Genomic DNA, 13668 nt, shown 5'->3' on the forward strand with positions numbered 1-13668 from the left:
GAATGTTCCATGAATGTCCCTTATACTAAAGATTAAGGTACAACTTTAGAAGCCTTTTTTCTGTAATTTAAAATATGAAAAATATTTCAGTAACATTTATTATGTGGGGATTTTTTACATTATATAAATTGTATTCTGTTATGGAATAGTGATTATAAATTATTGTACCTATTAATTACAAAGCTCCTTGTCCAGACTCCCCAGCTAAAATATGCATGTGGTTATTCTGTTTTCAATATTACAGGTGCACTTGTGCCGATGGATTTGAAGGTGAAAACTGTGAAGTAAATGTTGATGACTGTGAAGACAATGACTGTGAAAATAATTCTACTTGTGTGGATGGAATTAATAACTATACTTGCCTTTGTCCACCTGAATATACAGGTAGGAGTATAAGAGAGAGCACAGGCAATTCAAGAATTCCTAGCAGAACAGTAATATTTTCCACTTTGCAGGTGAATTATTAGTTACTCTACAACTGACTTAAGGCCAATTTTCCCTCCATATTTTTCTCCTGTATGGTTTGTAGTCAAAAGTAGACTTAATGCCCACTCATTAATTCCTTTGTTAGTTTTGAAATTAAGGCATTTTTATATTTAAAATGTCATTCAAAATGTGCCCCTCCCTACTGTTTGCCTAGACACCCCAGTGAAGGACCTCTGTAGCTGTAGGAATCTGAAAAATATTCTGCTTTTATCATGTAAACCTCATTTTACTAACAGGGTAGAAAATGATTTGTCTGTGCCCGTGGGGAACAGTGTATTTGGCACCCCTGAATGCTTTCCTGCCCCCTGTTAGAAATATTAATACAGAGCGTGATGCTTCCTGCACGGAAAACAAAGACAAGTGTCTAATTATTTCTTTCTATCAGTCGGCAGCCAAGGCAAAGCATTTCCTTCTCTTTGAGACAGAGGATGTCTGGCCTGCTGTCATTGTTTCTGCAGCAATGGAGGATAGTTAGAAGAGCAGCACAGAGGAAGTAGGATCTGTTGTTTGCATTGATCTGTTTTATAGTTTTTCTAACTAGACAGATCTATATTCTCTCAGCTAGCTGACCTCTAGGAGAACATAGAGCTTAATTTCACAAAACCGTGATTTGAAATGCATAAAAAAGAAATGTAAGGTCCACCATAACTTAGGGATTAACTCTACACAGTCATCCTATATTTTTGCTTTAATCAATCAATCAAATTTGAGCTCTGGAAAACTGTGAGGAGAGGTGAACTCCTGAATAAATTTCATTTTTTGAAAACACAGCTCACTGTTTTCTCACCCAAAGTGTTTCTATTATTAGTTCTACAACCTATTGGATTGCTACAATGTTTTGGGGTATTCAAATTTAAAGTCAGTATTTAAATCTTGGGAATGCACAGTGAGTGAATATGATAAAACACAAGTATAGGAAATACAACTTCATAATCTAGTATACGTATTCATCTATAAATGTTTGGTAGAATTGACAATTCAGGCCTTGGAAAGAAATAACAGGTAACAGCATCAGTAAAGACAGACAAGTGTTTGCTATTCCTCCTACAACTAATATTTCAGGCATATGTGAGTTAAGCTTCAGCTCCCTTGGGATCATTTACTATCTCATGTAAAAATGGGATCAGACATTCTTTTGTGTAGGCTGGAAGAATGCAAAGCAAAGTCACATTTTTTATGTTTGTATTGCAGTTGTGCTTCTTTAGGCAAAATACAATAAGGTGTATTTCTAAATTTATTTCGTAACTGTGCATAATTCTATCGGAATAATACTATGAGTTTACATGGCAAGTGTTCTTGTTTGCTAACTGTACTTCTTTCAGAAAAAGAGATTTGCTTTTACAGGTACAATGCCAACTCATAATCGCTACTGAAGTCAGTAGGAAACGTGAGTAGGTGAGAATATTCTCACCAGCTCGAAAATAGATCAAAACAATCTACTTGTAGTCATTAAGTTTAGCCTTTCTGTTTGTTAAAAACTGTTGGGAATTTATACTATCTCACCAGATTTTTTTCAACACTTTACAAAAATAAAAAGACACATGTTTTTTTAAAAAATACATTACTAGAGGCTCAACTCATTTTATAGATAACTTGGACAAAAAATGTAGCAAAAGTTCAAGTTTTCCATTGTATAGAATACAGTACATAATTATACAATATATTGTCTATCTTACAAAGCATCTGAGAATAGGACACAATGTGTGAGATCCTAAGTGATTTTAGAGATTAGTTGTAAGGAGAAAATGAAAAGCATTGAGCTAGTAAAGGGGTCCTCACATCTATCATCCTTTATCATGCGTAATAAATAACCTTCAATATATAGAATTAGACTGACAGTAGTCTGACCACATCAGGATCTAGAAAGGGTGGTGTTCAGAATAATAATAAGTAATCATAATAATAAAGTAATCATACAGTTGCCTCAGGTGTGTATGAGGTACCAAATTGTTTCTAGAACTGTTTTTTTCTGGCTTATAGCCTGCGTTGAAAGATAAATAACAGAATCCCTGGCAAGTATGTATTGAGCAATTTTCCTGAGAAACCTTGTAAACATTTGGATTTTGGTATCTGTTCTAACAGGTTAAAATCAGATATGCATATTTCTAATGTGTTTTTTTTAATGAAAGGTATTTTTCCCTAAATGAATTCATGGACTAACTGGGCAAAAGTAGGTTAACAATCAGGAAAACAGGTTACATATTCAGTCTATAAAAAGATTTTTAAATTCAAAAATACTTATCTCTAGCTTAGAAAGCCCCTGAACTGTAAGTTGCTGAAGACTGGCTCAGTATATATACCTTGAAAATACCACTGTGGGATTTTCTGGCTCTCTTTTAATTCTGTTGACAATACTTTGAATTGTCTGTGTTCAAGATGTCACAGCATATATGTACACAATATGGAAGTGCACCAGCCTAGAATATTTTTCTGGGTGAATGGTTATCTGCAAATATGCTTTACATTTCAGCAGCACAGTATAAGGGAGAAGTCAGCTTAAACCTGCTGGTATGAAATGTGAATCATTGTTATATAAAGTTTTATTTTCACATGGAGGGCAGTGAATGTTGCAGTGTAAAACCTAGCAGTCTCTTTTTGACTTTTCTAACAATCCCTTGAAAATCAACACTTCTTAACTATGCAGTGTTGATTTTTAAAAAAGCAATTAAAAAAACTTATGTTGTTGCTTGAGAATCAGGAGTCCATTTTTCTCCGCCTCAGTTAAGTTTTACAGCTGCCACCACAGTTACAGGTGGAAAGACAAAGAGTGGTATTTGCACTATGCTATGAGCTTTCTCAAGATCACAGACTGTAACTGTGAAACAACAGTAAGCAAATGGAATCAACAGGCACTCTCATGTCTGATCAAACCTTGAGAAAAAAAAAAAACAAAACATTTTTTTAAATTTTAAAACCATTTAAAATACCTCACTATGTCCTGCACTCTTTAATCTCTCTATTCTCTTAACATTGCCATCTCCTTTATTTTAATCTCAGTCTATAAACTTCAGGCCATTTTATGTGCATTCTATAGGTTACAAATGATCATTTCTCTTGCTCATTGTCATCAGTCATTAGATCACAGATCTAACTGATCCAGAAGTAAAATCTTTCTTACGCCACTGGCGGCATGTACTTCTTACCTTTCCATTTGTTTTGCTCTGCTGTAGGTGAGACTTTGAAGCTTGTTTCATTTTGCTATATCAACCTCTCTGCTGCTATAGTTGTGCATTAGCTTAATGTGCTATGCTGTTGTATTATAATGTAAAAAGTCTCTTGTCTCTTCTGTCTTTGTCACTGCAAGCTGCTAATCTGAATGAAGTGGAAAAAGGTCAGTTGTCTTTTAAGCCTATTTTCACTTACTTTGGTTTCTCACTTTCCTTTCCTTAAAGGTGCATGGATTTCAGTTCTTACCAATGATCAAATAAATTGTATATAGACATAATTTAGAAAGCTCACTGCAAATCCTCAAATTAGGCACTTGGCTCTTGCTGTGAATACATGTCAAAAGAATGTTGTCGAAGATGCAGATTGCTGTAAAGGAGTAATTTAATACTACATTCATTGTCTTTTTTCAGATATATTAAAAATTTGTGCAGCCACTGATAGGACTAACAAAAATGTTTACATTGTGACCTTCTGAAATATTTTTTTTCTCACCTTAAAGAAATCCCTTGGTTCCATTCTTATGTATGCTCTGTTTTATAGTGCTGTTTCGCTTTAAGTGTTTTATTAGATTTTGCTACTAGAAAGTATGCTAGAATATAAAATGTCAATCTTCTTGCTCATCATTTCCGTGGCCTTTTTTTGCTGTAAATATCTAAAGTAATTGAAATTACCTTATTAGTCTGAGGCTATGGTAGAAGAAAAGTAATCTGGAGAGATTTGTCCCGCTAACTTTTAATGTTTCTGATTTTTGATTTTTTTTTTTTAAGTTTCTCCCTAGCACCTATTGCACTAACAGAAATCACACAGAATCACAGAATATCCGGAGTTGTAAGGGACCCACAAGGATCATTGAGTCCAGCTCTTAACCCTACACAGGACCATCCCCAAGAGTGACACCATGGGCCTGAGGGTATCATCCAAACACTTCTTGAACTCTGTCAGGCTTGGGACTGTGGTGCTTAGCACTTCCCCCAGGGAGCCTGTTCCAGTGCCCAACCACTCTCTGAGTGCAAAATCTTTTTCTAATATCCAACCTAAACCTCCCCTGACACAACTTCAGGCCATTCCCTCAGCCATCTTCTGTGCAGTTTCATCATTTAAGCAATCTGAGAGCTAACATAATCAATGAAAACATATTTATGAAGTTGCATGTTTAGTTTTGAAAGCAAATGAATCATTTTGTAGTGTATTTGCCATTAATTGAATTTTATAAGTATATTTTTCAGTCTAGAAAGCAATATAATACTTCATTAGTATTAAAAATATGTTCATTATCTATGAAATAACATGTTGAGCATGGCTGCAATTATACCGTCTATGTTGATTTCCGATGAATAGTTCTTACAACTTAACTCAGAGCCTAAATTTTCTCTGTAACTGATGCAGATTACAAGACGTTTCCAGAAAGTGATTCCAACCACAAGCTTTCCATGCTTAAAGCTGCATTCCATTTAGATATATTGCCGTATTTGCATTTTATTATTATCTGGACAGCAATAGTAGCCTCCTGTTTTTCTTGTGTATTACACAAGTGTGAATTATATTAAAATTAATGATTATAGAAAGAACAAAATCCTCACAAACAAATTATCAAACACCCAGGGGATGTGAACTAAGTTCAGCTCCAAAATTAGGCAGATGTATATGTAATACATACTTGTATTAGCTTGCCACCTGAACATGAAAGTCATTGATGGTCTCTAAGGTGCTTGGAGGATCAGTCAGTTTTGTTATGCCAGACCTGTGATAGTAATAGGAAAATAAAGGATAATTTTAAGTAATTATCTCAGTTTAGGCAAGCCTTAGACACAGCCTTCTTACCACTGCAATAAAGGAGTTACATTACTACTTTCAGTTCACTTGATAATCAAATAAGTACCTTCCTAAAATTTAAGCATGCAAGTAATCAAAATCAAATCATGTCATGTCAAACTAGATAAAGAGTTTAATTATTTCATCAAATTAGAATCATAATCCTCATTCTTGTAAGAACTACACAGTACAGCTTCGTGGAATAGAGGAATACCTTTGCTATTCTTGCTTTTCATCACTTGTAAAACTCTACCTTAAAATACTTCAAATGACTATTCTATAGTAAAAGCTCAAGTTTTAAAGTAATTTTACTGCCTTTTCATAAAGGGGAAATATACATGATATCCTTGGCAAGCTGAGCTACCTGCTACTAGTTTGATCACTGCTCATTCTAGGCTATGATCTATCCTTGTTTACTTAATTGTCTTAAAGCTTACCTGCCTAAAGGTTGCTATTTCTCTATTGTCACTAGGCAGCATATGTAAAACAACTAGAAATGTTAAAGTAAATAAGCCCCATCTTACACTGAGATCCACAAGCATGAGGGATAGCTATAAAGACTTACACAATGGTGAAAGATAGGAACAGTCGAGCAATTTGACTCTAAAATTAAATTCAAAAAAAATATTCAGTTTTATGGTTATAAACCACATCCTACTGAGACTGTAAACTTTTGTTAATTTTAGGCAACTTTGTCTCTCATATAGTAGATATTTTTATTTGTCTTTTCTGAATAATGAGCTCAATAATTTATGTTGTATAGTGTACATCAAACTCAAGACTTCATAAAATTGCAGAAATTTTCTGTATATAGTTTGTTAAATGACACTGACGCTTCCCAACCATTTCTGTGCTCTATTGACTATTTGAGTCAGAAGTAATTAGACAGAGACTTCCAGTCAGTCAGACAGTAATACCTAATTGATAAAACATAAACACTACAGAAGCTGACTCACAGTATATCCCAACCAAGCTCAGAAGCTGGAATGAATGTAGAAGTACACATATAAAATCCTTCTATTCTGGCAATTACACCAGCAAATCTGTGAAAGATATTTGTTATTTTGACTTTGGAACAGCGAATAAGTCTTCTATCCAAAACCTGATTTTTGATAATTAAATCTGACCGTTGTTGCTTTTGCATTCTGTCTCTAGTTTTTGTTCTAATACCATATTCACCTTTGCTAATGATTTAAGGGTCATTTTAAACCTATTTCTTCATAAGCTTACCTCTAATTAGCAATATGCAATTATATTCAGAAGCCCATGTCCATTTTTGTTAGAGCTCTCTTCATTCAGAAATGTAAGTCCTTTTTCACCTCATTACTCATTATGTATCCTGTTACTCATTATTTGTTGTACTACATGTTTATATATTAAAAAATCCAAAGTTAAGGGTCTGTTCAGCTTTAAAAAAGGCTTGGGGAGACCCTATCACCCTGTTCCAGTATTTAAAAGGGTAACAACAAGGAAGATGGAGACTCCCTTTTTTACAAGGAGTCATGTGGAAAAGGGGGGTGGTAATGGGTACAAGTTACTCTTGGGGAGAGTCCAGTTAGACACAAGAGGGAAATTTTTCACAGTGAGAACACAGCCATTGGAATAATCTCCTCAGGGAAGTAGTGGATTCTCCAACATCAGACACTTTTAAGATTCAGCTGGACAGGGTGCTGGGCTGTCTTGTCTGGACTGTGCTTTTGCCAAGAGATGATCCTTGAAGTCCCTGTCAACCTAGTATTCTATGATTAAGGGGTTTTTTTCTGATTTATAATCTTGTAAAGTCATGAGTGAATTAATACATACAGAGGAAACACAAATTGACTTGTGAATCTAGCAAACTTAGCTCTTTGGTTAGCTAATCAAGGACTCCATCCAATTCATCATCAGTATTTAATAGTGTCATCTGGCTGTAAGTCTGCATCATACTCCATATCTAGCTGCAAAATCTCAGTAAATATTTGTCTTGAGTTTGGAGGGTTGTGTTCATTTGGACTCTGTCAACCATACAGACTTCCACTGGTTTCAATGCTACTTCATACCAGACTCCAGACTCCCTAGATTAATTAAGCAAGATGTCTTATGAAAAGAGTTATTCCTGCTTCTAATTAAGCTTTGGAAGCTTTTCACAGGATTTTTGACACTTTATCCACTGTTTATTTTTAAACAAACTAGTCTGTTGCTGATTTTCCTACATACAGAAATGTTCCCATCTTTCAAAAACTTAATTACTTAGCCAAGCTCTTACAGAAGCCTCAGTTACAATATTATTAGATGAATAAAAGAATGTCCTCACACATTGGTGTCAAGATTCCTTGAATTGAGACATTTGTTTCACAATCTTTTTTGATTATTTTGAAGTATGTTCTTTAAACATTGTATTATGTTTCCCAAATCAGGGAACTCTTTAAGATTTCCTTCCAGTAAAGTCAAGGAGCCTAACTTAGTAAATCTGATATTTCCTTCAATGAGTGTTTCACTTTCATCACTATTCTTTCATTTCAACAAAATTAATTTCTCCCTTTAACCTTGTCTCAGTTAAATTCTGAATAACACATCATTTTTTGAGTTCGCTGAAGGAGATGTTTCTTTATCAGGAAACTATGTTCTTCAGCGGTTCAGATTCCATGTCACATATTTTATTTACCTTTTTTGTTAACTTTTTCATAAACATTTTTATTTTGGTCATGTGAATACTCCATTCAGAATACAGATCTAGTATCAATTTTTAATTGATATATTACCAGTTATTAATATTATCTATTAGCAGTACAAGACCTTGCACTCCTGTTATTTTGGTTTGTTCTTCTGGTATTTATATCTTCATTCAGAAATGGTGTATCTGATGTACATGTTTGGATTCTATCCTTAATTTTTTGTGGGGTTTTTTTTGACTGATTCTGTGTACAAGTCTGCCACGAATGCTACTCTTTATTTATAATTGAGGTTTGTACTTTAAGTAAAGCTAACTTTTATGTTCATAGGGGTTTTTACATTATTCTTTTGCTACCTGGCCATGATGCTTACCATGCTCTTTCCTTGGTTCCTATTTCCTAACAGACTGTTTAACTGAAATTCCAATGATATGATTCTGACTTATTTCACAGTGCATGCAATTTGCAAATGCAAGGGGAAAGTTTCATTCTTTTTATGCTGTCATGGCACAAAAAGTCCTGCTTTTGTGTGCTTTTCTACAGAGTGCTCAGTTCAAAGTCTATCAGTAATGCCCAAAACACCTGGTGATGTTTGCAAACTGTTTGGCTGCAGTATGCCTGGAAGTGTAACATTGATCTTAGGATTTGAAGTGGACATTTTTCAAAACTGTAAACCTGTTTAAAACTTAAATTTCCAATCCTTATATAGGACTCACAGCTCCGAGTGGGAAATTAAGACTTTGCAAGTGCCCCTGGGCACTCCACATGAGATCATTCAGCTTTCAGAGTAGTTATGAGGATATTAGGGCCATCAACCTATGAATATTAAAATGGAAGGTACTCTAATTAAGAAATCCTGTATTTTGCAAGTACCTGGGGGAGGATTTACAAAAATAGAGAGGCTTAGACACTACCCAATAAAGCTGTTTGCCATGTAAGAAATATCAGAAATCTGTACAATGATAATCTAACTCATGGCCCAATTAGTATCCTCCAGCAAAATCAGTTCAATAAAGTTGACAGCAATGGTGAGAATGCTTGCTCCTATTATGCTAGTCCTAAATATTCTTTTTCTAGGTACTTTGGGGTTTTTTTCACTGAACTTTAACTGTGAATGTATAAGAGACAGCAAGCCTCCAGCCCTTAGAAGACAGACTCATTGTGTCACTTTCAGATATTCTCTGATATTCTGTTAGAATAATTAATCTTGGGAATGTTTAGAGGTGGATGTTTTTGTCCAAGTCTTGTAAGTACTGTACAGCCATGTTTTTATTATTTGTAATTGGGGTGTCATATTTTTCAGTTCTGTATGTAATTTAATATAGAGTATATGCCATAATAAGATATTTGCATAGGTGCATATAAATATGCATATATAAACACATATATGTAGGCACATATATACATTTCTAAACCATAGGAATGTGCACAAAACAGGTTAAAAGAACAGTAATTTTTGCTTATTCTATTCCCACGATCCCTAAAATCTGAATTCTCTGTTCCCATGTTTATATCTCACTCATAAGCACTGCTGACCTTTAAACAGATTTTAGCTATTACAAGATCTGCAAATTGAATAAATGCTAGGTGAAGAATTACTACCTCTTATGTATGTATTTGTTTGAACAAAACCCTTTGAAAAGAGAAAGGGATCCGGGTTTTGTTTGAAATATCATGGGATGCAAAGAATCCCTGGTATTTCAGGATTCTTTGTGCACTGACCTAGTCATAACAGTTGCACATTTCCAGACTAATAATTCTATTGAGAGCCTGAAGAGGCTTTGAGGATGGAATTGTAATCCTTTGTATTAGTCATTCTCATGTCCTGTGTTTGATCTGTATTCAGTTTCCTCCATGTATTGACTAGGTCACATTGTTACTGACAGTTTTCCTGAGGCTGTTAAGTGGGCTGTGCTTGAAGGCCATTTTCTTGTGTTAACTCAAAACTTTATTTGGTTTGTAGGGAAAATGCACTACTTCCATGTTAGGAATGTGCTATTAATTTATTTTATTTTACTTTTAAATCTTTGTGTAGAACCAGTCTGGATCTTTTGGATGGCTGCAAAGTACTTGTATAGCTGCTTTTTGGCTTGCCTTCTCATTTTTGGAGATACAGAGGTCCCATGCCTTATCACACTTAGAATGCATGTTTCAAATGTGTTTTTTTACAGCATAACTATCTTTGCTCCTGGTTCAGTTTTGACTTTTTCTCTATCCTTGCTTTAATATAGACGGTTCCTCAACTCTTTTTAAGTTTTCATTTATTTGTCCAGCAAGCCACTGCTGCTCAGCTAAGTAAAACTGAGGGATACCAAATATTGTGCCTCTTTGAAGGAAAGTTCAGTTTGAGCAGTGAGAGTATCTGCTCACCTACTGCTTTCTTCTGCTCTTTTCTTTCTCATTATGATGTACAGTTCTCTTTGCTAGCTAGCTCATGTCTTGTTACTGAACAAAGGGATGAGGGACAACCCTACTTCTTCCATAGTTTTAGAGTCTGGTGAACCTGTCAGTCCCTGAATTCAGTAGGCACAGTGTTTATACCTGTTTATTATGCATATATTCTTCATATGGATGCTGAAAAAAGTATATCTATCTTACAAACCAGTGATAAACTTTTCGAGTGCACTATCCATGCTATCATTTGATTAGTTAGTCAGGAAACAAGACATTGTTGACCTGTTTACAAACCTGTAAGTGTTTCCTTGTCATAAAGTAGCAAATAAAATAATTTTTAAACGTATTAAAATATTTTATAGATTATACAACCCATGTTGAAAATTAGAGCCACTGCTTCTGTCAGCAGGAAAGGGTAGACATTTGACATAGATATTTTTTTCTTTTCTTTTCACAGAACAGATTATAGATAATTATGGTACTTTAACAAATGCAAAAAATGGAGAGTCATATTTAACGAAAAGTAGAAAACAAGTTTTCATTTTGGGATAATTGGAATTGTATTGACATGCAGTGATATTAACAGGTTTTTTTCAGGTAATAGATTACTTATAGTGATAGTGCAAATCTGGGTATTTCTGTGTGTAATGTGCTTAAAAATAAGTAAGAGAAAAGCATATTGATGGCTTTTTTGTTCTAGCAAGAAGACTTGCAATCACTACTGTTTTACTGTACAGCAGAGCTAGATAAATATTGTAAATAAAAAATATTTTTTTGAAAAAATTATCATTTGTATTTATGGATAGATGATTGGTATCGAAATTGATACTTTTTATAAATGAGTTACCAGATATATTATTATTTATTGTTATTATATCTGTGTTACTATTTATTTATCAGTATTTATTAAAAAGGTATTAATTACTATATCAAGAAGCATGCAAAAGAAGTTGTAGCCGTTTCTTTTAAAATAGAAACTACTATTTTCAGGTCACTGTGATGTTTTCACTGAATTGACAACATACATTGTATTTCAGGTGAACTGTGTGAGGAGAAACTAGATTTCTGTGCTCAAAACCTGAATCCTTGCCAGCATGATTCAAAGTGTATCTTGACACCCAAAGGATACAAGTAAGTCTGAAATATTTTTAGAGTCTAACTGAATCAAAATTCATATTTTTCTATCCTGCTTAGCTTCCTTTCCTTGTGTTTTAGTGGAAGCAAGTTCTGCTCCCAAAGTACTAATTTTGGTTATTATTAAGCATTATGGCAGAACAGGCCATTATTTTCATATAGAACTACATTATTATCTTAAGTATGTTTTACTGATTTCACTGATCCTTACCGGTTCTAGTTCCAAACAGATTTTAAATAGGATAGTCTATATCATGGTCCTTTTAGGAGCTTGGGCAGCAGGAAAATAATTGTATTTAATTGAAGTGGAATAATTATACTGCTTTTAGAGAAGTAATTGTGAAAGAGATTATTAGGAAGGCACACTGGAAGATATAAACTAAAGAAGTCCATTCCCAGGAAAACTAATCTTTAATTACACCATATCCTTATCAGAATTAATTAGTATGCACAAGTTAAAGTTGTTGTAATAGGCTTTATGTTAAAAAACATAGGAAACCTACAGTTTTCAATTGTTCTCACAGGTACCTCTTTTATGCACAGCATGCTTTTATGCTAAAATCAGATTATTATCGTTCCTACTACTTACAAAATTCTATTTTATTTAAAATATGCAAAAAATATAAAATGATTAAATATTCAATTGAACATGAAATTAAGTTGATAGTTTTCAGCTGGAAAATAGAAAACTTGTTGGATTTCTGTATGATTATTTTCTTCACATCACTTCCATAAACCTAGCTAAGCATCTAATACTTTACTTCTAGTTCATTAATCTTTCCTTTTCCTGTCTGAGATTTTACATCAGAAAATAGTACATGCAGTAAACTTCAAGAATGTATCTCAGTCAGCTTTTTAATCACATGCTTTATGTTCTTTTTTCACTTTTCTTATTCATTTATGTTGTTTAATAAAAATGAGACATTTTTTTTAAGTACTAAATTTAAAGTTACACAAATGTTTAAAATTACTCTTGCAAGTTTTAGATACTCACAGAAATAACACCAAGGAGGGAATCACAAGATCTAATGAAATTAATTAAAAACATCTTAATTAAAAAAAAAAAAGGATTGTGTATGCATAGATTTGTAATATTTTCCATTACTTTTTCACAGAGTTGTGGGCATTCACTGTCTACTATATGCGAATTCCCTGAAGAAATGCCACTAGCATTAGCAATGACAGTTGCACTTTGGAAAAAAAAAACCAAACCAACAAACAAAAAACATTACATATGGTCTTGAGGATATGCTGTTTCTAGTTCAGTGGGGGTTCAGGAAGGGAAGATGATGCGTTTTTAGACTTCTGTTAGTTCACTAACGAGGAAGCTATTTGTAGTATGGAACTTCAAGGGAAAGAAAATTATGCATAACCTCCAAACAGTATAAATGGACCATTGGTCCATTTAGAGTTGTTCAATTGACAAAGAAAATAACCATCAGTACAATGCAAGCCCTGGATGATTTGTCTCTGTTTCACCGACTGAACGTATTTATTATGTTTAATGTTTTCTGCATTGTTCGTAAATACTGTCAAAATTATTCATGAGGGCTCTCTGGATTTAAACCACAATTCTTCAGTATAGTGGTAGGTCTGTAGATATGTTTAACCAGCAAACCTGTATTCATTACACATGTAGATTTCCTGTATACTAATGGGATTAAGCTACATAGTCTTTACACACAAAGTCACAGTAATGCCTTTTTTTTTCTTGAGCTTTAAAAAATTCAGTAGTTCCTTATCTTTGTCATAAGCATAGTGTATCATTAAAATGCACTGTGCTATCCAATTTGATTTCCTGTTTTACAGATGTGATTGCACACCAGGATATGTAGGTGAGCATTGTGATATTGACTTTGATGACTGCCAGGACAACAAATGTAAAAATGGAGCTCAGTGTACTGATGCAGTTAATGGATATACATGCATTTGTCCAGAAGGATACAGGTGAGAAGGATCTGAAGACAGTAGAAACATGTATGTCTTCTGTCAAATTTGGGTTTTTTTCTTGGAAATACTGATA

The 13668-nt window shown here is 33.9% G+C and overlaps 1 protein-coding gene across 1 annotated transcript in view; it reads left to right on the plus strand.

Annotated features, from left to right (window-relative positions):
• SLIT2 (slit guidance ligand 2) overlaps positions 1-13668 on the plus strand; it is a 267460-nt gene that overhangs the window by 232212 nt on the left and 21580 nt on the right. The window contains exons 30-32 of the mRNA XM_025895239.2: positions 245-384; positions 11549-11642; positions 13455-13592. Of these exons, the coding sequence (XP_025751024.1) occupies positions 245-384; positions 11549-11642; positions 13455-13592 (372 nt within the window). The remainder of the gene's footprint in view (positions 1-244; positions 385-11548; positions 11643-13454; positions 13593-13668) is intronic.

Source organism: Manacus vitellinus, unplaced genomic scaffold (assembly GCF_001715985.3).
Source record: "Manacus vitellinus isolate BGI_N305 unplaced genomic scaffold, ASM171598v3 scaffold_0_pilon, whole genome shotgun sequence".
NCBI classification, from domain to species: Eukaryota; Metazoa; Chordata; class Aves; order Passeriformes; family Pipridae; genus Manacus; species Manacus vitellinus.